The sequence below is a fragment of the Leuciscus leuciscus genome, assembly GCF_965113295.1.
Source record: "Leuciscus leuciscus genome assembly, chromosome: 4".
NCBI classification, from domain to species: Eukaryota; Metazoa; Chordata; class Actinopteri; order Cypriniformes; family Leuciscidae; genus Leuciscus; species Leuciscus leuciscus.
The window spans coordinates 33,524,823-33,550,327 of record NC_138728.1 but is presented as its reverse complement, the minus strand read 5'-3'; the positions used below and the strand labels follow the sequence as shown (position 1 = coordinate 33,550,327).

The 25,505-nt window shown below is 40.0% G+C and overlaps 1 protein-coding gene across 4 annotated transcripts in view; it reads right to left on the bottom strand.

Moving 5' to 3' along the window:
• Positions 1 to 6,230: 6,230 nt before the first annotated feature.
• LOC309497397 (uncharacterized protein) overlaps positions 6,231 to 25,505 on the bottom strand; it is a 65,999-nt gene continuing 46,724 nt past the window's right edge. Inside the window, exons 1-3 of one of the 4 annotated variants that reach the window (XM_082167663.1) lie at positions 25,009 to 25,467; positions 24,742 to 24,887; positions 6,515 to 7,721 (exon numbers count right to left, since the gene is read on the bottom strand). In XM_082167663.1, coding sequence (XP_082023789.1) covers positions 6,739 to 7,721; positions 24,742 to 24,826 — 1,068 coding nt within the window. In that variant the 5' untranslated portion in view covers positions 24,827 to 24,887; positions 25,009 to 25,467 and the 3' untranslated portion in view covers positions 6,515 to 6,738. Of the gene's footprint in view, positions 7,722 to 24,741; positions 24,888 to 25,008; positions 25,468 to 25,505 lie in introns of those variants that run through there. The other 3 variants (XM_082167662.1, XR_014205514.1, XM_082167664.1) reach the window with 3 other exon arrangements.

Sequence of the window (25,505 nt, the reverse complement as noted above, 5' to 3'; positions counted from 1 at the left end):
CTTTAAAGCAGAATATTAAGTTTTATATTATAAGTATTTATAAGTTTAATATTAACAGTTTTGAAAATGTATATAGTTATGGTTGTTTGACATTTTTGCAGTTATTTGTTCTTGTGTATGTTAAAGTATGTTCATTATTGTTCATATTTGTTCATTATAATTGTTTTATGAGTATATATTGTATTATACATTTTATTACACAATCATTAAGGCGGTGTCTGTATACTTAAACTTCACCGCCCCACAGACGGGTTCAAAAACGTAAACCTTAAAGCTGCAGTCGGCAAGTCTGGCAGATTGGGTCGACTTAGCCAACATTTTTTATGTTTACAACTCTCCCCTCCCCCACTACCAGCGAGCACCCTCCCATCGAGTTCGTGCTCGTCAGTGCATGTGCACCAGATTTTCTGTGAATGCGTCTGTCTCTTCAGCATCGATTAACACCATGGACTCGGAGGTAGGCTGCCCTGGCTAATCTACCCATAGATAGCAATAACCGAGGAATTGGAAGCTTGTTCAGGCGTGTGCATGTGATATTTTAACGTGCATGGGGGAGGGGGGATCTGTGGCGTGATTGACAGTCAGATCTCACACAGCCCTGCGCTGATTGGACCAGAATAACGGGGAGCGGTGGATTTTTGCAAAACAAATAACAGGCTCCAGGTAGAGGTAGAAGCGCGGGTTATCACAATATAAGCAAATAACTTATATAATAATAATAATAATATTATTATTATTATAAGTCACTTATATTAACTTCTTGTCTTGTAATATGCCCATGTTAAGTTGTGACTTCTATGCAATTCTGAAAGCCTGCGCAATGTCTTTTACAATGTAACTTTCACACTACATGAGTTTGGTCTTATGAAAAAACTAAATTGGTAATTTGTACAAATAAAACAGGGATTGTATTACCTGCAATGACAGAAATATGTTTAAAGTCCGCCTGTGGTGAAAATCAAGTTTTTAATGTTGTTTATATATCTATGGGTTATTTTTTATTTGCTTTCAGACAAACCATGTGTAAAGTCATAAGTCAACACCATTGCCGAGTATTTCCTCCTTAAAACTGCAGTGAACCAAAGTCTTGGGGTATGTTTACATGACAACGATATGCTTAAAACGGAGAAGTTTTTCCTTTGAGTTTTCTGTGTACAGATGACATCATTGTCAAAACGATCCACTTTCACACGGATCCGCGAAAACAACAAAAAAACACTGTATTCTGCTGCCTGGCCAATAGATGGCAATGAAACGCTATAGACTGAACACGTAAAACGCATGTGCATGACGTCATCGTCTTCACACTTTCACGTTTTTGTTGTTTACGTGGAGACCGGTAAAAAAAAAAAAAACATTTTCAAAAGTTTTAGTTTCCATTGTTGTGTAAACAGTGTTGGGAGTAACGGTGTTTAAGTATAACGGCGTTACTAACGGCGTTATTTTTTCAGTAACGGAGTAATCTAATTAATTATTTTTCCCGTCGTTGCAACGCCGTTATCGTTACTGAGAATGTAAAGTGGCGCGTTACTACAATTTGGTTGAATGAAGCGCGAGGTGTCAGGCAGGCTTTGGCTAGCTACACATCAGCTGCCTGGAGAGAGCAGAGGTGGGGATGATGACGTTGCAAATGCGATGATGATTGGCTGGGTGGGCGGATACCCTGCTCACGCTGTTTCACTGCACGCACTGACTACCAGTAAACACAAGACAGCGACAATGGCGACGAGCCAGGGAAATTCAAAGGTAGCGTTCTCGAACTGGAAGTACCGGCACTACTTCTCGCTCATTGAAATTAAAGGCAAGAATGTTTATGTAACATGCACGCTATGCCCAGGAAAAAAGACTTTATCCACGTCTACCTCAAGCAACTCGAATCTTATGAAGCACATCAACACATGCTAACACGACACTTGTTGCTGCTGCATACCCAACCCCAAGCCCAAATGCAGCTAGCGTGAGCTCCAGCGAAGGAGACGGAGCCACTCTGTTAAAACAAGCAACGCTCGATTTTTCGGGTCAGCAACAGGTGACCAAGGCCGAGCTGAACACATTGATTGCAAGGTATGTTGTTGAAAACATGCTACCCCTGTCCACTGTGGAGTCTGAGTCATTCAGAGCTATCCTTGCTAAAATACCAATACGAGGAGGAGGAAGGGGGGTTGCCCCATGCCGAAACACTTTTGCTAAATTCATAGACAGTGAATACGAAAAAATGAATATTGAGCTCAAAAAGTCATTTGAGGAATTAGAGTACATTTCAACTACAGCAGACATCTGGACTGCCCACAATAAAAGTTACATGGGTGTGACAGCACATTGGATCAATCCAAATAACATGGAAAGAGAGAAAGCAGCTCTTGCCTGCAGACGGTTTAAGGGGCATCATACTCATGACGCCATTGCAGTTGAGCTTGACAATATATGTCACGGGGTGACGAAGGCGGGAACCTTTTCTTTTTGAGAACGTGTTTCCCCCGGGGCGTGCTTCCGCGGTGACACCGGGACGGTTCCGGTTTCCCGCGTGAGTGTCATGGCGGCGGGCGAGGCTTGACGAGGAAAACTCGCGGCAGGTGTGAGAGGGGAGGATACAGGATGGTGATTGGGACATGGAGGAGGAAGGTGGCTGATAAAAGGACACTTTGGCAGTGAGGAAGGTGCGCAGGAGGGCTCGAGGAGAGGTGAGGCACGCAGCACGCGAGCGGCCGCGGTCGCGGCGGGAGGCCGCGGGAGAGAGAGGACGAGAGAGACAGATGAGAGAGACAGATGAGAGAGCCAGAGAAAACTTCGGCTGGATTGCGGGTGGAAGCCTTGGTACACTGAGTCTGTTGAATTGCAGTTTTATTGTGGAAATGAGCACGAGTGAAACCTTGCAGTGTGTGGTGGAAATGTGAGTTGGGAATTATTTCTGCTGTTCACTCGCAATCACAGCTGTCCATTCCTCCCTCTGTCTGAGTCCAGTGAAGAGCCTGCTAATGCTTGAAGAGCCTGCTAATGCTGTGAGTTACACGTGTCTATTCCTCCCTCTGTCTGAGTCCAGTGAAGAGCCTGCTAATGCTGTGAGTTACACGTGTCTATTCCTCTCTCTGTCTGAGTCCAGTGAAGAGCCTGCTAATGCTTGAGGAACCTGCTAATGCTGTGAGTTACACGTATCCATTTCTCTCTCTGCCTGAGTCCAGTGAAGACCCTGCTAACGCTGTGAGTTACATGTATTCATTCCTCTCTCTGCCTGAGTCCAGTGAAGACCCTGCTAACGCTTGAAGAGCCGGCTAATGCTGGAGAGGCCTGTTGATGCTGAAAGCGCCCGTTAATGCTGGAAGAGCCTGAGGCTAGTGAAGAGCCGGCTAACGCTGGAAGGGCCTGCTGATACTGGAAGAGCCTGCTGATACTGGAAGAGCCTGCTGATGCTGAAAGAGCCCGTTAATGCTGGAAGAGCCTGAGGCTAGTGAAGAACCGGCTAATGCCGGAAGGGCCTGCTAATGCTGGAAGAGCCTGCTGATGCTGGAAGAGCCCGTTAATGCTGGAAGAGCCTGAGGCTAGTGAGGAGCCGGCTAATGCCGGAGGGGCCTGCTGATGCTGGAAGAGCCTGCTGATGCTGGAAGAGCCTGTTAATGCTGGAAGAGCCTGAGGCTAGTGAAGAGCCGGCTGATGCTGGAAGAGCCTGCTGATGCTGGAAGAACCTGCTCCCGAAGAAAGGAGGATGCGGAAGGGACTTTATATTGTTTTTATTATGTAATAAAGAATATTTATTTTTAATTCTGTGTCTGCCTCCTTTGTGTCCACGGTCAGCTCCTCAGGGGCGGCACGCGGGCGGAGGGGTGGGCGGCCCGCTGGCGCTCCACCCCGACCTGTGACATATACACTCAACATATGGGATAACACACAAAATCACAGCAACAGTGACTGATAATGGCTCTAATTTTGTTAAAGCATTTAAGAGGTACCAGCCACTTGAGGAGAGTGATTCTGAAGACGATGAAGATGAGGTGACATTTACAGACATTAATGATACTCTACATGCAACTGATGATAATGATGGTGATGTTGTGATCACTTTGCCCCCCCACAAGAGATGTGCATCACACACACTAAACCTCATTTCATGCACAGATGTTGACAAGTGGCTGCTGTCAAAACCTGCAACAAAGGCTGTTTACAGGAGTGCTACTGCCAAATGCACTGCCCTATGGAACAAGACTAGTCGATCAACTTTGGCTACTGAAACAGTTGATGAGTTACTGTCAAAAAAGCTGCTTGTACCTTGTACAACACGATGGAATTCCTTCTATGATGCCCTGGCTCGAATCTGTGAAATATCCATGGTAGACTTTAACACCATCTCCTCCAAATTAGGACTGACAGCGATAACAGAAAGGGAACACCAGTTTTTAAAGGAGTACTGTACTGCGATGAAGCCCCTTACAGTTGCCTTAGATATACTTCAGGGAGAAGACAACTGTTTTCATGGTACACTCCTACCAACGATGGAGACATTAATGCTGAAGACAGAAACCCTTAAAAGTGGCCTGCAAATACTGAGGGACCTTCCTGACGCCATAGTCACAGTAAGAACTTGAATTGAATATTTTATTATTTATTAAGTGAACATTTCTGTAGTACTCATAATAATAAATACTACTACTAATTATAATAATTATAATAATAATAACACTGATTTGTGTGGATACATTCATTTAATGTGATTATTCTTATCATTTCAGGCTATCAAAACCAGATTTGCTGATGTCCTGGGAAATGAAGAGGCTATGCTTGCTGCTGTAACTCTTCCAAAATTCAAACTTCGCTGGCTGCGGTCACAGGAGTTAAAGGATAAGGCTAAGGCAAGTTTGCTGGCAGAGTGCCGGAAAATTGTCCTCGAAGAACCACAGCCAGGTACCAGCACATCTTCACATCACACAGATTCAGCCAAAGAGAATGATTTCTTTTCCTTTGAGGAGGATGGGGAGGACACCTCCTCTTCAGCAGAAAACCAGGTGGCAGACTATATTAGATCTTCAGCACAAAACTTCGACTCTCTGTCTGGATTTTCTCTCATCAAGAAAATTTCACTACGTTACAATGCTGCAACTCCATCTAGTGCACCTGTTGAGAGACTGTTCAGCCTGGGCAAGCTTGTCTTCTCTCCGAAGAGGAACAGACTGTCAGACAAAAGATTTGAAAAGCTTCTCCTCCTACGTTACAACCACTGGTTTAGTAGTTAGATGAGAGGAGTATTTTAGTATAGATAAATGTATTGTTCATTTTCACTGAGAACGAACAACATATTAATCTACATAGAGAGTTGGACAGTGTTCTGTTTATTGTGCAATAAAATACAGGTACAGAGATTTGCACTACTTAATGGACAGATCTTCCTTTGTTTCTTTTTACCCAAGTTTACATTTGTGTGTCTTAGTTTTGCACTTGATTGCAAAGTGTGTGAATAACTGAATATTATTTATTTTCAATATTTAATTTTTATTACTTTACTGAATATTTAAGAGTTGGATAATGCTCTGTTTATTGTGCAGTAGTATACAGATACAGATAATTGCACTAATTAAAGACCAGATTTTCCTTTGTTTCTTATTACCCAAGTTTACAGTTGTGGGTCTTAGTTTTGCACTTGAATGCAAAGTGTGTGAACATTATTTATTTTTGCAAAGTGTGTGAACATTATTTATTTTGAATATTTAAGAGTTGGATAGTGTTCTTTTTATTGTGCAGTAGACCTAATATACAGTTACAGAGATTTGCACTACTTAATGGACAGATTTTCCTTTGTTTTGTTTTACCCAAGTTTACATTTGTGTCTTAATTTTGCACTTGAATTTTATTTTCAATATTTATTTTTTATATGTTTTTATTTCTATGGCAGGCTGCAATCTATTGAGTTCAAATAAATACCAAATGTTCTAAAATACTGTATAGTGTTTTTATTCTTCAATCAGTTAATATAAACATCTTTGACGTTAAAGATGTTATAGAACGTAATAGCGTTATAGAACATAAAAAATAACGTCACAGTTACTTTGCCGAGTAACTAATTACTTTTACAATGTGGTAACTGAGTTACTAACTCAATTACTTTTTGGGAGAAGTAATTTGTAACTGTAACTAATTACTTTTTTAAAGTAAGATGACCAACACTGTGTGTAAATGAACGGCCGAAACACATAATTTTTTTTTTTACTTTTTTAATTGAAAATGGTGTCGTGTAAATGGCCCCTCAAAAACACGGTTTGAAATCGCTGGTGTTTTTGACATCACAAACTACCATGTAATTAATCAGTCAACGTGTGATTGCAACGAGTGGATCTCTGAGCTGCTGTGAGTGAGCGGAGGTGGGACTAATTTGCATATTCATAGAACCACGTATACAAAATGAGGCAAGAGTGTAGAGTAACATTCAAGCTGTTTTAAGGCATGAAGAATTTTTCTCAAGGAATTGTTTAAATATGTAATTTTGGTGATCAAAATGAGTTTTAAGGGATAAAATTCACAACAGGGGGATGACAAAATCTGTAAGTTTGATGATTTTTATTATACTTTTTACAAAATTAAAAGTCATCATCCAGCGTGAATATGCAAGTGATTTCTGAAACTGCTGTATTTAGTAAACCTCTTACCACATACAGAACACTACAGTTGATTTCAGGAATGAGTTTGCAAATGCTGTTTCAGGTCTCTTTGATTTGTGAAACTCTTCTCACATTTAAGACATGTATAAGGCTTCTCTCAAGTGTGAAGCCTCATGTGAATCTTAAGGTTTCCTTTCTTTATGAAACTTTTTCCACATTGAGGACAGGTGAAAGGCTTCTCTCCAGTGTGAGTTCTTATGTGAACCTCAAGGATTGATTCGGTTATGAAAGTCTTTCCACAGTGATTGCACATGTGAGGCTTCTTTCTAGTGTGAGTTATTACATGATTCTTAAGGCGATTGCTGTCTGTGAAATTCCTTCCACACTGATGGCATGTAAAACTGTTTACTCTCAAGTGAATCTTCATGTGCTGATTAAGGTTTACTTTACATCTGAAACTCTTTCCACACTGAGAGCATATGAAAGGCTTCTCTCCAGTGTGAATTATCATGTGATTCTTAAGATATTTTTGTGAGTAGCTCTTCCCACACAGTTTGCAGGTGTGAGGTTTCTCTCCACTGTGAAGCCTCGTGTGGGAATTAAGGTTTCCTTTATGTGCAAAGCTCTGTCCACACTGTTGGCAGGTGTAAGGCTTCTCACCAGTGTGAATTCTCATGTGGGATTTAAGGTTTTCTTTGCGTACAAAACCCTGTCCACACTGTTGGCAGGTGTAAGCTTTTACTCCTGTGTGAATTCTCATGTGTTTTTTAAGGCTTCCTCTTTGAGTGAAACACTTTCCACACTGTTGGCAGGTGTAAGGCTTCTCTCCAGTGTGAATTCTCATGTGGGCTTTAAGGTTTTCTTTGCGTCCAAAACTCTGTCCACACTGTTGGCAGGTGTAAGCCTTAACTCCAGTGTGAATTCTCATGTGTTTTTTAAGATTTGCTTTTTGAGTAAAACTCTTTCCACACTGATGGCAGATGAAATTGTTTGATATGTTTTTCTGAGCTTTTCTTTTTTGTGATGAAGTCTTTTCAGTCTCTGTGGATTTTTCTCCAGTCATGACACGATGTTCATCACACCGATCTTTCTCATCATTTTCATTAAATTCTTGACTTTCTTCTTTCAGTGCCATCAGGTCTAAAGCAAAAAAACAACAACAAAAAACACGCAAATTAACACAAGTTTAATAGCACAAAAGAACACACATCAAAATATTGCATTAAAGCATCAAAGTCAAAAACATGTACGCTAGATCCTATACCTAATAAGCTACTGAAAGTGGAGTTACCTTATCTCAGAATCTCTTCTCAATTTTGTTAACTGTTTGCTTTCTTTAGGACACATCCTCAAAAGCAAGACAGTCTAAGAAAGCTGGCAGTTATCAAACTCTTTACCACTTGACCCAAGATAACTGGTTTATTATTGGCCAATCTGTCATTCATGTCTAAAATATTCGCAAAATTGTGTCCTCTCAACTATGTTCAGTTTTAAAGAGAAACTGTTCTTCAGTCAGGATAGACCACAACATTCTCATGCTTACCTTGATAATTATGTTGGCATTAGTGGACAAGCATTAGCATGGTTTAGGTCTTATCTGCCTGACTGCTACCACATTTGTCTGAATGAAGAGGTCTCATCAAACAAGTGTGGAGTGCCACAAGGCTCAGTATTGGGTGCTCTGCTTTTCTCCTTAAATACACTTTCCTTGAGGGACATTTTCATTCGTTTTTACTGTTATGGCAATGATACTCAATTTAATATTTCCTTACAACATATGACAGTCCACAAAAGTGGGTGAATTGTTTTCCTGCCTGACTCCTACATTTTTAAAGGGGACATTAAACAGCGTAACTTAACTAACGATAGCTATTTAGCATGTATAACGGGATTTTTGATACGGCTTTATGAATTAAACCTTCTGCATTTCACCAAGTCAATAATTAAAGTTGACTTTAATATCCACTGTCACCATCTGGCTGATAAAAGCAGTTCATTTTGTAAGCTAGTAGTCCTTACAAGCTTGTTCTAGATAGCAGTAGTAGGCATATAAGACATACCGGACTAATACAAATATAACGTGGACCACACTTCTTTGAGATAGATTACAAAATATGACACGGGAAAGCTTTAGTTTAAGGTGTTATTCAAAATACTTTGTTCTACAAAAAGTGTCTGCAAGTTTACCCTGTTTATGGAGTGTATATTTTGACAACAATGATAAACTGCATGGCTATGTTTTTTTAATTTTTTTATTAGTTATCTTTTACAGTGAGTTTCCAGTGGCAGTGAAGGTGGAAATCTGCTCAGATACCTGAGTGAGATTTGTCAGGCTTTTGGACACCTTTGTACTGGGCAAGCGTGACTGTTGTCTCCGTTTTTAGTGGTTGCAATACCACAAGGATGGACACAGACTTGCACCTGCAGATCAGACCAGACACAATGTCTTTTCTTAAAATAAAAGTCCTTGTCCACCTTTCTTGGTGTGATCACAAACTGTTGAGCACCTTTGGAGTACTACGTTATGCCAGCCATTTGTAAGTTCTTACTTAAATTGGAAAGCCTTCAAATATGTGAGCAGAAGTTGTGTTGAAATGCTGCGACTTTCGGGTTAGCCTTCATTCTTTTGCCTTGCATAACTAACGGTAAAATAAGTTTCCATTAAATACTGACAGGGTGGATTTTGGAATAAACTGCTGCTTCAATGTATATGTAATGAGTGATTATAATCAAGGTATTAATAAAAAATGTTCCATCTAAATATCACATGAGTTGAATGACTTCTCTAGGCTTGTGAGATTTTACTTTGTTATAGAAGTTACCAGTGTGATTACTGAAATGTTCTTTTCATGTATTCTCTAATTTCTGTATTTGATATGAATGCAGTAACAGTGCTTGGTCATTTAGCCCGGCTTCCAGAAATGAAATATGGAAAGATGTTTGTTTGAGAAAGATATTCAACATGTGTTAATACATACATCTGTTTTTCTAGGGTACTCTGACAACTATGGTCACAGGAGTCAATGAAGTCAATAGTTTAAGGGACCATCTCTTTGTTAAAGCCTTACTTTCCAGTTAAACTAAAGTGTAGCTCTCCTTTAGAGAAAGAACGTATTATCTTGATGTTTTGAGTAAACTCTCCTGTTTATAGTTAGAGCCTGGCCAAATCCAACCTTGGAAGAAGCTGTGTGTCAGTGTGTGTGTGTTAGTCCTTTTGGTTGCAGGTTAAGGAACCACTGGCATTATTAGAGATTGACTGAAGCCGCGTTTCCACCGAAATTACCCGGAACAATTTGTCCCAGGAACTTTTTTCCCAGGAACTTTTTTTGCCCCAGACCGGTTGCTTTCTGCATTTACACCGTGGTCTAAAGTACCGGGAAGGTAAACTGCGCGCAACTGCTCCTCCCAGTCTGCGACGGACAGTAATCAGTTTTGAGCGCCACATTTATAATAAGTATGGAGGAGATTCAAACTGTGCTGCAGTTATGTATTGGTTTACTAACGAGGTAATTAACAAAACAAAATAGACGAGCACTGATACTAAAGCGTGTTCAGAAAGCTCGTATGCGTATAAAATTAGACAATGTATGTTATCAGTTATTGCGAGATGCCTGGGATGAACGCGCTCTTTCGCAAATACGCTCTTGTAAATAGTTGTTTGTTACTAACCTCAAAGCGCTATTTCAATCCTGTTATAGTAAATTTGTAACATGGTTTGGAGTGCCTTGCAATAGATGACAATGTGTAAACAATGACTTAATAATAAAAGCTGTGGCAGAAAAGAGACGAGCACTTATAAAGCGTGTTCAGTAAGCTCGTAATGCTAACGTTAGATATAAAATTTGTATGTTATCAGCTATTGCGGACATTGACCGTGAGATGGCTGGGACGAACGCGCAGAAAGTTTCCTCTTCCACAAATACCCTTAATAAAGCCTGAAACTCGTCGCCAGTCCACCAGTTTTTTTTATTAAATTCCATATTTGCAGACAGACAACTCTTACTGCATGAAGCCACGAGACGAACCGCAATAGATTTTTTAAAAAGGGAGGTTAAAAATAAATAAATGCTGCATGGAGTCATCCAACCAGAATACGGCGTGAACACAACCAATCAGCTTGTGCAGCGCACAAGTCCCACCCCTGAAAGTTCCTGAACTTTGAAAAAGTACTACCTCATGAGCAGGAAAGGGGGAAATATTTACCCGGAACTTAATTTAGACCCTGGTTCCTGCGGTGTAAACACATCGAGTACCAGCCCAAAGTTCCTAGTTCCTGGGGAAAGTTCCTGCGGTGGAAACGCGGCTTGAGTTGTTGTTCTGGACAGGCTGGCACTGGATCTGCGATCTGGAAGGTCATGATGTGCCTAACTTCAGGGTCCGAGTGTCAGCTGCATAATCAATAGAGATATGCTTCAGTCTATCTGTTTATGTGTGGAAAATTACTATGTTTATCTATTTCTTAGCCAATGAGAATCATTCAACCTGAAGCAAGGATGTAGCTTAGACCTTGGAACCTGACTTCCTGCTCAGCTCAGCTACCGTTCGGACGCTCTTGCTTACTGCTCCGCGCTTTGCTCTATCGCTTTTATATTTTATCTTCTATATTTTTATATTTTAGCTCCTTTTATCACCTAATTTTAACTTCAGCAAATCAGCACAGTGCTCAAACGACAAAGTTTGGATTACCACAAAAACGCAGAATTCTTCTACCCGACCAGCTTACATTCCGGGGAAAGGAAAACACAACTGCCTACAAGGATAAGAGAGAAAATGCCTCTTCTGGAATCTACTTGCTGCACTAACTGCCACAGACTTTTACAAAGGATTGCAGTTCTTGAAACAAAGTTATTTACGGGACCACCAAACCAGACGGAACACACAACAGAGCTTCGTCATGGACACCCTCAGCATATAGCCGGTGAGTCCCATGAAACTAGTGCTCCTCGACAGGTAGAGAAACAAGCCGATCGACTTACAAATCGATGGCACAAACAGGGAGCGAGACCCAAAGGCACTCGAGACATCAGATTGTCACGAGCCCCACATATTGCCGCAGTAGCATCCTCTACCCCAGATACAGCTCTGACAAGGATGGCAAACACTGGTCTCCCACCAACACCTATACATCTTGAGAACAGATTTGAAGTACTAATGAATGTAAATGAGGAATCCCCAAACGTGATGAATGTGATCGAACACAGACTGTATCAGCCAGTAGCTAACACTGATGCTAACTGGCGCTCAAGGTCGAGCAGACAGCGGCACTCAGCTCAGAGCACAGCCGAGCCCAGGACTCTGATAGTGGGGGACTCCATAATCAGAAACATTAGCAGCAGGGATACAACTACATGCTGCCTTCCAAAAGCAACAACTTCTGATATAAACAGGGAACTTCAGAACATTCTGATGAAACATAAGACTGCAAATCGACTCATAATTCATGTGGGGAAGAATGATATTCATAAAGAGCAGTCAGAACTCCTTAAGAAGGATTTCAATGAACTTTTTGAAACACTTAAAAGACTGAAAGTTCAAACATTCATCAGTGGACCACTCCCAGCAAGAGGAACAAACAGGTTTTCTCGGCTGCTTGGGATTAATACATGGCTGCAAAAAACCTGCAATATAAAAGGAGTAAACTTCATTGACAACTTCAATCTTTTCTGGAGTCAGAGACAACTATTTCATCGGGATGGCCATCACCCAAACAAACTTGGTTCAAGAGTGTTAAAGGACAATATCGACTTCTCCCTCAATCATCCTTCTGCAGTGTGTGTCAATCTGAACGACACACACACACCTGGAAACAGTATGAATGAACACGGGACTTCACTTCAGCAACAAGATGGACATGCGGTTGACATATCACACAAGGACAATGATAACACCACTGAGCCACAACAACCTCTGCTCACCACCCAAGGACGACTTCCTGGAAAACAGCCAGGGAAGCCAGGACAGCATATCACAGCCTCCTATAACACCTGAGCAACAGCCCCTTTCACCAGATACTTTCTCACTCTCGCCAGCGACTCCACTCCTGTGCTTCTCACAGAAAATGGAAGAACTAGTGCATGCTGGAACCAGACTATCCCACTCTTTTGCTGCAAGCCCCCAGATACCAACCAAAAAACGTCAGGCACCTCAAACACCGAAGCCTGCGCGCCGAGCTCGCCCGCCCCCTCCTCCTGTGAGAGCTCTTCGGCCTCTTCGGCCAAAACGCCAGGGCCCACACCCTCCTCCATCTGCTCAAGGTGAACCAAAAACAACTGAAACCAGCTCTCAGTGATGTGTTTTGGGTTCCTGTTATGATAACAGTAACTTTCTCAAATGTTTACAGAACAAGCGGGAACCCAGTGTGCCTGTATCTTTCTCTATTGCTGTTCTATTACAAGATAGAAAGTCTAAGGCCTTCAATAGCCGTACAGCAAACCCAACTAATCTGGTGCCTATTACATGTCAAACTAAGATTGCTGTGGGGACAAAAAGTAAGACTGTTAAGTTAGCACTTTTAAACATTCGCTCACTTAAAAATAAATCACTTCTAGTCAACGACTTAATAACCACAAACAACCTGGGCCCGTATTCATAAAGATTCTAAGAATCCTCTCAGAAAACTCTTAATTTAGCTTAAAAACTTTTACGTAGGAGTCTTAGCTTAAGAGCAATTCGGGACCGATCTGAGAGCAACTCTGAGTAAGGAAAAGACAAAAACTTTCATCTTAGTGAGGAGGCGGGGTTGACCCCGTTGCTATGTATGACACAATCTTTTAAAGACTGTGATTGGTTGGTTGTCCAAGAAGAAAGAAAAAAAAAGTGATTTTAAGTATAGGGTCTATTCTAAGCCTTCACTTTGAAATTACATGCGTAATTTTTCCTATTTGACCGTTCTCACACACACACACACACACACACACACATTATATATGTGTATATAAATCCTTTTTAGTTTTATTTACCATGGTATGGTAATAATGTATCATGCATGCTGTTAATTTCCTATAAGGTATTTGCTTGGCTTAGAATGATAAAAATTGTTCCACTCTTTCCAATTATTTTCCACTGATTGCTGGCATGTCTATTTAAGTGGTGGTTTGAATATTGGTTTTAATGTATCAAACATGGAATTTTCCCAGCTGCCAAATATCGTAATGTAGTGATTACTTTCATTTCTGGCGCTATGGCATTTCTGTGCAGTGTTGGAGATGTTAGCGTGTCTCTAATAAGATCTGTCACAAACATGATCCCTGCACGATCTAGCGTCTTATTAACTCACTGTTATTCATTGTCTGCAACACATTTCTTCTCCCTCTTCGTCTTTCTTCCATTTTCTCCTCTGCTAAAGAAACTCTTAAGCCTCTTAAAAGTCCTCATTCGTGCTCCTAACAATTTTGACCTTAAGACCTCTTTTAAGGGTTAAGATGCTTTCTGAATTACTTTTTTCTTTACTAGGATTTTTTCTTTAATTTTAAGAGTAAACGCCCACATTTCTAAGAATTTTCTTAGAATTGTGTCACTAGGAGCTACTTTTTGCATTAAGATTCTTTATGAATACGGGCCCTGGACTTTATGTTTCTAAATGAAACCTGGCTAGAAGACAGCTGCAGTGCAACAATCCTCAATGAAACAGCCCCTCCTAACTTTACTTTTATGAGTGTCTGCAGAGCTGTTAAGAGAGGTGGGGGTCTAGCTGCTCTTTTTAAAGATATCTATCAATGTAAGCAAATATCATTTGGGAATTACCCGTCTTTCGAATATCTGGGTACTGTGTTAAAAGGTGCTCCTCGCATTTTACTTATCATTATTTACAGGCCTCCAAAATATTCTCCAGCCTTTGCTGAGGACTTTACAGAACTGTTATCAACAATTACCTCAGAGTTTGACTGTTTTGCCATTGCTGGAGATTTTAACATTCACATAGATAATGCAGAAAACAATATGGCAAAAGAAATCAAAACTGTTTTAAAAACTTTTGATCTGACTCAGCATGTACATGGACCCACACACAATCATGGACACACTCTAGATTTACTTATCAGTAAGGGTCTAAACATTTCATCGATTTTTATTAAGGATGTAGCACTGTCTGATCATTTCTGTGTTTTCTTTGATATATTGATCTCTCCTGCCACTGAAGCTAGATCTGTGTCTGTCAAGAAGAGATGCTTAAATGAGAACACTAGTGTACTATTTATGAAGGCTATATCCTTAACACCAAGCATATCTGCTGACTCTGTTGATTTTCTCCCTGATTCTTTTAACTCAAAAGTTAAAAATATAATTGATGATATTGCTCCTGTTAAAGTCAGGAAGAAGAGTGGCAGACAAAAAGCACCTTGGAGAAACTCAACAGCAGTGCAACATATGAAAAGACAATGCAGAAAAGCAGAGCGCATGTGGCGGAAGACAAAACTTGTAGTCCATTATAACATCTACAAAGACAGCCTGCATGCTTTCAATATGGAACTAGGCAAAGCTAGACAGACTTTCTTCTCAAATATTATAAACAGCAATTTAAACAACACACGCACTCTTTTTGCTACTGTAGAGAGACTGACAAACCCCCCAAGCCAGATTCCTAGTGAAATGCTCTCAAACAGCAAGTGCAGTGAGTTTGCTTCTTTCTTCTCTGAGAAAATCAATAATATCAGAAAGGTGATCAGCACATCCTTGAGTTGCACTGGGGTCAGACAGATCAGACCACCTGAGAAAGTAGTACTATGTCTGACTTCAAAGAAATTGATGGCAAAATTTTGGAAGAAACCGTACAACACCTTAAAACATCAACATGCGCCCTTGACACACTTCCCACATCTTTCTTCAAAATTGTGCTAAACAGTTTAGAAGCAGATCTTCTAGAAGTGGTAAATGCCTCACTTCTCTCTGGGAGTTTTCCAAACTCCCTGAAAACTGCAGTTGTCAAGCCCCTCCTGAAAAAGAGCAATCTGGATAAGACCATATTAAGCAACTATAGACCGATCTCAAATCTTCCTTTCATAGGCAAGATCATTGAAAAAGTTGTCTTCAATCAGCTGAACAAATTCTTAAGCTCGAATGAATACTTTGACAATTTTCAATCTGGTTTCCGACCGCACCACAGCACAGAGACAGCGCTCATAAAGATAATAAACGATATTCGCTTAAATACTGATTCAGGAAAATTATCAGTGCTGGTACTACTCGACCTCAGTGCTGCATTTGACACTGTCGATCACAACATACTTCTTGACAGGCTGGAAAACTGGGTGGGGCTTTCTGGGATAGTCCTAAAATGGTTCAGGTCATACTTAGATGGGAGAGGTTATTATGTGAGTATAGGAGACCATAAGTCTGAGTGGACATCCATGACATGCGGAGTCCCTCAAGGCTCAATTCTTGCGCCACTCCTGTTCAACCTGTATATGCTCCCAATGAGCCAAATAATGAGAAATAACCAAATTGCTTACCACAGCTATGCAGACGACACACAGCTGTACTTAGCCCTATCGCCTAACGATTACAGCCCCATTGACTCCCTGTGCCGATGCATTGACGAAGTCAACAGTTGGATGTGTCAAAACTTTCTTCAATTAAACAAAGACAAAACTGAAGTTATTGCGTTTGGAAACAAAGATGAAGTTCTCAAAGTGAACGCATACCTTCACTCTAGGGGTCAAACAACTAAACATCAAGTCAGGAATCTTGGTGTGACACTAGAGTCAGACCTTAGTTTCAGTAGTCATGTCAAAGCAATAACTAAATCAGCATACTATCATCTGAAAAATATTGCAAGAATTAGATGCTTTGTTTCCAGACAAGACTTAGAGAAACTTGTGCATGCTTTCATCACCAGCAGGGTGGATTATTGTAATGGACTCCTCACTGGCCTTCCCAAAAAGACCATAAGACAGTTGCAGCTCATACAGAACGCTGCCGCCAGGATTCTGAGCAGAACCAGAAAATATGAACATATCACACCAGTCCTCAGGTCTTTACACTGGCTCCCAGTTAGATTTAGGATTGATTTTAAAGTATTATTACTGGTATATAAATCATTCAATGGCCTAGGACCTCAATACATTGCAGATATGCTCACTGAATATAAACCCAACAGATCACTCAGATCATTAGGATCATATCAGCTAGAAATACCAAGGGTTCACTCTAAACATGGTGAGTCTGCTTTTAGCTATTATGCCAGCCGCAGCTGGAACCAGCTTCCAGAAGAGATCAGATGTGCTCCTACAGTGGTCACATTCAAATCCAGACTCAAAACACTTCTGTTTAGCTGTGCATTTACTGAATGAGCACTGTGCCGCTGTTCGTCCGACTGTTTGTACTGTACTGTATTTTACTCTATTTTTCTAAACTGTTTTAATTATTCTTATTTCTTTTAATTATTTTAATTTCTCCTATGTCAGCAGGGCATTTAGCCCGAAACTGTAAATGCCCACTCAGAAGGTGATAATGTGAAAGTGATTAATGTGGGTTTGAAAGTAGAACAGTATTTAAATGACGATATTAAAGTTTTCGTCTGAGAAAGAATGTGAACGCAGTGCTAAAGTGCTAAAGAAAGTGAAAAGAACGTGTGAGTAAATGAGGGAGAAAAGAAAGTTAAAGGAAAGTTGATAGATGGAAGTCGTAAGAAGATTGAAGGTTAAAAGAAGGTTGAAAGATTTAAGTCTTAAGGGAATCCTTTGAAAGAAAGATCTATAATAAATATTCTTTTTTATTTTTTAAAAGTACTGTATTTTATTTTATTTTTCTAAACTGTTTTAATTATTCTTATTTCTTTTCATTATTTTAATTTCTTCTATGTAAAGCACTTTGAATTGCCATTGTGTATGAAATGTGCTATATAAATAAACTTGCCTTGCCTTGCCTTGCCTTTAGACTTCCTGCTCAGCTACTGTTCGGACATTCTTGCTTACTGCTCCGCGCTATGCTCTATCGCTTTTATATTTTTATATTATATCCTATGCCTAATTTTAACTTCAGCTAATCAGCACAGTGCTCAAACGACAAAGCTTGGATTACTACAAAAAAGCTGAATTATTTTATCCGACCAGCCTCCCACTGAAAGCCATCAGCTTACATTCAGGGGAAGGGAAAACACAACTGCCTACATTCAAAAGGATAAGAGAGAAAATTCCTCTTCTGCCACAGACTTTTACAAAGGATTGCAGTTCTAGAAACAAAGTTACTTGTGGGACCACCAAACCAGACGGAACACACAACAGAGGTTCATCATGGACGCCCTCAGAATACAGCCGATGAGGCCCATGAATCTAGTGCTCCTCGACAGGCCATACTGAGTGTAGAGAAACAAGCTGTAACTGATCGACATACAAATCGATAGTACAAACAGGAAGCAAGACCCAAAGGCACTCGAGACATCAGATTGTCACGAGCATCACATATTGCTGCAGTAGCATCCTCTACCCCAGATACGGCTCTGACAAGGTTTGCAAACACTGGTTTCCTACCATCGCCTATACATCTTGAGAACAGATTTGAAGTATTAATGAATGTAGATGAGGAATCCCCAAACGTGATGAATGTGATCAAACAAAGATCGAATCAGCCAGTAGCTAACACTGATGCTAACTGCAAGGTCGAGCCGACAGCGGCACTCAGCTCAGAGCGCAGCCGAGCACAGGACTCTGATAGTGGGTGTCTCCATAATCAGAAACATTAGCAGCATGGATAAAAACTATGTGCTGCCTTCCACAAGCAACAGTGCAGTGTGTGCCAATCCTGAATTTGCAAGTGGAAAGACTGAAAGCTTCTCCAGAGATAATCTTTAATAAACAACTTCTGATGTAAACAGGGAACTTCAGAACATTCTGTCGAAACATAAGACTGCAAATCGACTTATCATTCATGTGGGGAAGAATGATATTCATAAAGAGCAGTCAGAACTCCTTAAGAAGGATTTCAATGAACATTTTGAAACACTTAAAAAACTTAAAGTTCAGACATTCATCAGTGGACCACTCCCAGCTAGAGGAACAAACAGGTTTTCACGGTTGCTTGGGCTTAATAAATACATGGCTGCAAAAAACCTGCAATGTAAAAGAAGTGAACTTGATTGACAACTTCAATCTTTTCTGGAGTCAGAGACAACTGTTTCAACAGGATGGCCACCACCCAAACAAACATGGTTCAAAAGTGCTAAAGGACAATATCTACTTCTCCCTCAATCATCCTTCTGCAGTGTGTGCCAATCCACTCAATCTGAACGGCACACACACACCTGGACACAGTATGAATGACCACAGGACTTAACTTCAGCACCTGAATAGACATGCGGTTGACATATCACACAGGGACAATGATAACACCACTCAGCCACAACAACCTCTGCTCACGGACACAATCTCAGCTGAGCCCTGCCCACAGAGCTCACCACAGACAGAACTGCTCCAAGATTCAGCACCCAAGGACGACTTCCTGGAAAACAGCCAGGGAAGCCAGGACAGCATATTACAGCCAGAGCAACAGCCCCTCTCACCAGACACGTTATTCATCTCTGCAGCATCTCCACTTCTGTGCTTCTCAGAGAAAATGGAAGAACTGGTGTATGCTGGAACCAAACTATCCCACCGTGGGAACTCAGTTGTTCGTTCCGAATTGTGGCAACAAAATGCGAAAATACAAGAACTTACATTTTCATCGTCTTCCTTTCCATGACCCCGCTGTGTTGTGTCTGTGTAGTCATCCTTGTCAAAGTGTTCGCTGCAAATGCGGTAACCTTTAGCGCATAGTACTTGTATGGGAGTTTGCACATCAAGTTGAAGTACAACTAGCCACAACTGCAGAATCTCGAGGTCATGGAAAGGAAGACGATGAAAATTTAAGTTCTTGTATTTTCGCATTCTGTTGCCACAATTTGGAACGGCACAAACGCGAACCATTTCTTCTTCACTTGTGAGCAACTACGATCTTCACTCTTCACACACTACGCTCCTCCCACCTGCACACTGCTATTTACCTTTTTCCGGCTACAACTGAGTTCCCACGGGACTTCAGCGCGAGACTACAGCTAGCCGTCTAAAACACTATTTAGGTGAATTTAAACAATGGCTAAGTTGCTAAACGCATCTTGTTGTCATGTAAGGGCCCTGTTCATGTTGGACAGACATTTTAATTGCATTTTGTGTCTGTTAAGAGGCACAAAGACACTCTTTATGTTTATGCCCCCATAACTGCCGTTTTAGCTGAGTGGGAGCTCTGGGCATTAGCTGTAGCAGCTCCGTGTTGCAAGCACCAATCCAGTACGTTTTTTTTTCCCTATAGACAGTACTCACAAAGGTATAACGATCAAGATTAACTTCTCCTTTAAGGCACACCAACACCAACTACAGGGTTATGTAGAAATAAATAAAATAATCAAATGTAAAGTAATCATGTGTTCTGTTGCAAGTTCACATACTTGTCACATGTTTTCTCATGGTTTTTTGTTGAGCTGTCAAGTTGTCACATTGAAATAATCAGTTCCAAGACCTTGACAAATTTTTTATTTAATATTTTATTTTATTATCTTTTTATTTATTTTTCGTGTATGGCTGATCATTTTAAAATACAGTTTATATGATGTACCGAATATTCTTCAGTTTTTATGCAAAACAGAAATACGACAAATAGAATATCACATCTCTGTCTCTTTTGCAAAAATAAGTTGTTTTTTTGCATAGTTGTGTTTGACACATGAAAACTGTAACAATGTATCTCACAAGGTAACATGATGTAACCTTGCTCTCTCTGCCTTTCTCCATTATTTTTATTTATTTATTTATCCCATGTTCATCTCTGACTTTCTCCATTATTTTTATTTATTTATTTATCCAGTGTCCATCTCTCCCTTTCTCCATTATTTTTGTTTATTTATTTTATATTTTTTCTTCCTCCCCTATTTGTTTTCATTCTCTGTATAATGTGTACGATATAATTAAGTTTTGAAGAATTGTCAATATTGTGGGAACATGATGGACTAACATGTTAAAACCCAATGCCATAATGTAAAGCTGTGGTTCTAAATAAAAAATATAAGTAAAAAATAAAATAAAAATGAAGCTGAATTCAAGCTTTCAGAAAAGAAAAGAAAATAGAGAAAGCTGCAGGCGCTGTTCCACACATTTACACTGTGTGTCTTAATGTGAAGAATATCCCACATGTGTTGCTGCCACATGGAGTTCAGGAGAAGAAACACTCATCCTAGATCAACTTAGGGGATTTTGCATAATAGGTCCTCTTTTACATGGCGTTTGACACAACCACCCTATAATGGTTAATATTACCCACCCACTCTCTTTTTTAAATCCCCATAAAACTTAAACAGTGTCTCAGAACAAGCCATTTGCAGATTGTCAATTTTGTGATGTCACATCAACAGGCCCCGCCCACGACTGCTGACGGACTCAGTGAGCTGAACACAGTCCGCCATGTTGATCTCCTCGCCAGAGCGTTTAACAGCAGCATTCAAGTACGAAATGTATTCGTATTAAAGCCAGTAGCGCGGGAAGGGGGGTGCTGGTGGGGGGCTCTGGACTAACATAATATTGTACTTTAAAACATGAAATAAAAAATAAATAAAAATAAATGGACAGCGTTAACTAACTCTCTTATGCCTAATGTAGTTGAGTGTTCAAGCTACGGAGAAAATGAAATAAAGTTTTAATTTGTCATGCTTTGTTCCGATCAGAGCACGTGAGCGGAGAATGTATTTCTGAATATTCCCTCGCTCATTCCGCTCAGGTTCGCTCGCTCAACCCAGAATGGCCTGCTGGTTCGAAAATATGTGGAATAAGGGCTGCCTCCGGATGGACAAATCGCCCCTTTATATTCATTTTATTACTTAAATAGGCTATATACAGGATAATGAGCGTGTAGGCTACATATAGCTGCACTCAAGCACACGGCCGCACGCATAAAGCTTGCCGCAAAAAAAACGGCAAAAGTATGAATGTGTGAAAAATAGCAAGGAGACATTTAATTGTTTATTAATAAACTGGTGTTTTCTGTGTCGCTGCAAGATGAAGTTGACAATGTGGACTCGCCATGAACGCCAGAGAGAAATGCACATTTCATATGGATTACATAATCAGAGAGTAGACTATTTCTTTTTTGTTTTGAATAATTTCGTTTAAAAGTATTTTATCTATAGATAGCCTATATTTCTCAAATCTGTGAGGCACAAGCTGAGTTTCGGCGCCCTTCAGTTCCCGTGCAATGCAAGTGATCGTGCCGGCGTCTTATTACATTGTCTGCTATATATTTACTTCTTATTTATTAAATACAGGCAATTGGTTGATAAAACATTGATCAAAATTAAGATACAATTTATACAAAACGAAAATCTTTTAAAAATAGTCTTTCTACAAAACAAAACTCAATGAAGTGGTCAAAATCATGTCTTACCCACTCCATATCTCCATTTATATTGCGCATCTCATGATGTATCATTTTCTTTCTCATGCTGCATGCTCACTTTCATAATCAACATTGATTAAATAAAAAAATAACATTAGCCTATAATATTTAAACATAAATATGAAACTAAAAATGTTTTCTTTAATGGCTACAACACCTACAGTACAGAGAAATGTCATGTCTTGTCGTCAGCCACAACATAATGACATCACATATTTTCCAACCCAGCCCTCAGCCCTCCTCACATGAAACAGCTTCCAGCGCGCCTGATTAAAGCTACTTATTCGATCAAGAGCAGTGAGTGATTTTCTGTTTTTCTTTTGTTGTTTGATTCATATTAACTGCATATAGCAGTAGGTCCTGAATATTAAGCTGCTTTCATTTTAATACACAGATCTAATATACACATGCAATATCTTTCCCTGCGGTTTATGTTCACAGACATAACCGATAGGGGTGTGAACCGACACTGGTCTCACGGTTCAGTTCGATTACGATTATCATGTCATCGATTCAGTTCAATCTGATATTGCGATGCATCACGATGCACCGAATCCTCAATTTAAAATTTTACCTCAAAAGTGATGTGTGTGTGCGTGTGCTCGCCTGTTCGGGATGTCGCAGTGACATTCCAGTTTAAGTTTCAAGGGAGTAAAGCTTGTTTATGCCATTAAGAAAAGGAAAATCTGTCAAATAAATTTTGTTTTAAAGAAATGTTCATTTAAAAGCAGTGCTCATTAATCAGTGTATTATGTTACCATTAAAGATCCGCACATAAACTGTCGCCGAGTCCGCAGTTGAAGGTGACGATCATCCATTTATAATCACGCGTAACAACACAGAATAATTGTAATTTGACCATCGGGTGCGGATACTTAAATCAGAGAAAATTATTGGGGCGGGTGGATGATTTATTTTTGGCTGCGGATTCGGGTGACGGAGCTCATCCACTTACTCTAAAGCAGTCAGACTCTGCCAGGCGTTAACAGCTCGGGGTGAAAACGGCTAACGTGGTTTATCAAGTTGGTGGTATTACCTCCTGCATATTCTATTTGTGCGTGACATGAGTGCACACAGCGCGTGTCTTCTGCAGGTCGTGCTTACCAGGTTGTTCATAAAAGCCGAAATGTGCCCAGATGTAGGCTTTTAAAAGTAGTTGGAGCATTTTTTATTTTCTCTCACTCGCGTCTCACCTCCCTCTGCCATTATATGCTACCGCGACAAAGCACGTATGCGACAAATGACGTCAGAAAAGCGTCAGTACATTATAATCGGTTATGGTCTATTACTGAACCGATACCGAATAGTCCTCGTCTGCATCGCGATGCATCGTAGAAATGATTCATTTTGACACCCCTAATAACCGTCTGTGTTTATGTGAACTTTATGCGTTTTTGACAGTTTAAGCGCTATAGAAGAGAACTTAGTTTAATAATCATGGGATGTGCCATCTGACATCCAGCTTTCTGTGCGCGTGCTTCGGACGTGTGCGCTCAGAAAACCATATATCCGAAGTTTAGACTGATATGGTTTTAAAACACATGCATATAATAAACTTTCTTGACCATGAAGAGCTGCAATGCAACGTGAACATAGTAGAGGTAATAGCCTAATTAAAACCAAACAGATGTTTTGTTCGTTTTTGTCAGAGAATCTGAGGCACAAGCTGTAAAGGCACATCCCTCTTCTGGAAAAGTAGGGTAGAGAGCAGCAGCTCATTTGCATTTAAAGATACATGAGCAAAAACACCATGTTTTAACTTCCACTCAAAAATAGGCAATTACAGCATGGTATAATAAATTATCTATGGGGTATTTAGAGCTGAAACTTCAGACACATTCTGGGAACACCTGAGACTTATATTGCTTCTTGTAAAAGAGAGCATAACAGGTCCCCTTTAAAGCAGCACTCAGTAGCTTCGGGACTTCTTCGCTATATTCTCGCTTTTTGCTCGCAGGTTTCTCTCTAGAGCTCCCCCCACAGCTTCGGAATAGATATTTGACAACACTGTTGTAAAAACTCGTTGGTGATTCTCAGACACCAGAGGCTATAGATTAACGACATCAAAGCAGATGGGACGTTCTTTAAAACGTCTTCTTCATTCGGGTTCGGACAGCGTGAGGGAGTGCAATAATGACAGCATTTTAGCAGATTTCTTTTGGCCGTAAAGCAATTGTTTACATCGCGAGACCTGATATCACGCGAGACTTCCTGACGCAGCGGCCGGCGGCCCGCCGGCTCAAAGTTGCAAGTGCGGATTTTCCGCTCACGGGCACCAGGGGGGTGCGAAACGACCACCATTCAACCCGAAATAAGTAATATAACCATTCCAATGACTCCGAAGCTGTTCAGTTAAGGTAAAAAAAGTTACTTAGTTCACCTTTAAGATACTACATTTACAACTGAGCTTAATGGAAGATGTGAAAGTCACAACAGATGTTTATTTAGTGCACAATGCGTTTTGGATCGGAGCCGTTTGTGTTGCTTTTAAATATTCAAACAGTTTGATTCCAAACATCTATTATGTTTAAGTTTGTTATAAAGTTTGTTGTAAAGTTATTGTAACTTTACCAAGCTGTGTCCGCGGGATAAATGTTTTATTATCTTGTTGTGTGCTAATGTTTTTTTGCTAAATTATAGCTTGATACAACACTGGTTTGATACAGATGAGAAGATCCCTTATAGACAACAACTGAAAAGTTTATCACTAACATTTACTTTATTCACAAATGTTCAAAAGAAAACCAACCTGTTTGTTCCTCATTTTCTTCTTGTTTCACACGGAATACTTCTTCAATCTTCACGTCTTCACGCTCCTCTTTAATAACCGCCATCTTTATAATAGTGTCATGTGGATCTCAGTCGCTTCATCTGGAGATTTTCTGTGTGTTTGTCCTGTTTAAGATGAGAATAAGTAACAGAAATAAAAATAAACCCAAACTAAATCTCTGCGTGTCTCAATCAGCTCTAGTTCAGTGGTAAGAGAGTCAGTCTGAGATTAGACTAAAAAACTTACTAGCACTGAAATGTAATAAAATTATATTAAACAGGCACTTGATATTTTTTTTTTTTATATTTGGTATTTTAATAAATACATTTAATATATTACTCTATTTTAATAATCAAAGTTGTCATTATGCTTTGTTTCTCGTTGCATTTACACTGTTTTGACCAGCACGTGACGTCAGACGGCGGTAGTTCGAGCGCTTTGAATCAATGAATCATTTTGAAGTGTTTGGCTCAATTGACTCGGAGTTTCAAAAGGCTCAGTTTCTCCATCACTACTTGCTATTGAGAGAATTCGTGTTTACCATAAACTGACATGGAGAGCTAAATGAGCCGCACATTTTCTGTTACTCATGTGTACATTCGCTTTACTCATAAATAATAACGTTCATTAATGGTAAATAAAGTATCACTACATTTTACAAAAAACAAATCTAAAATCTAAATAAATAAATCTACATAAAACCTAAGATTGCCTGAACTGGTTGAACTGATTTAAACACTTGG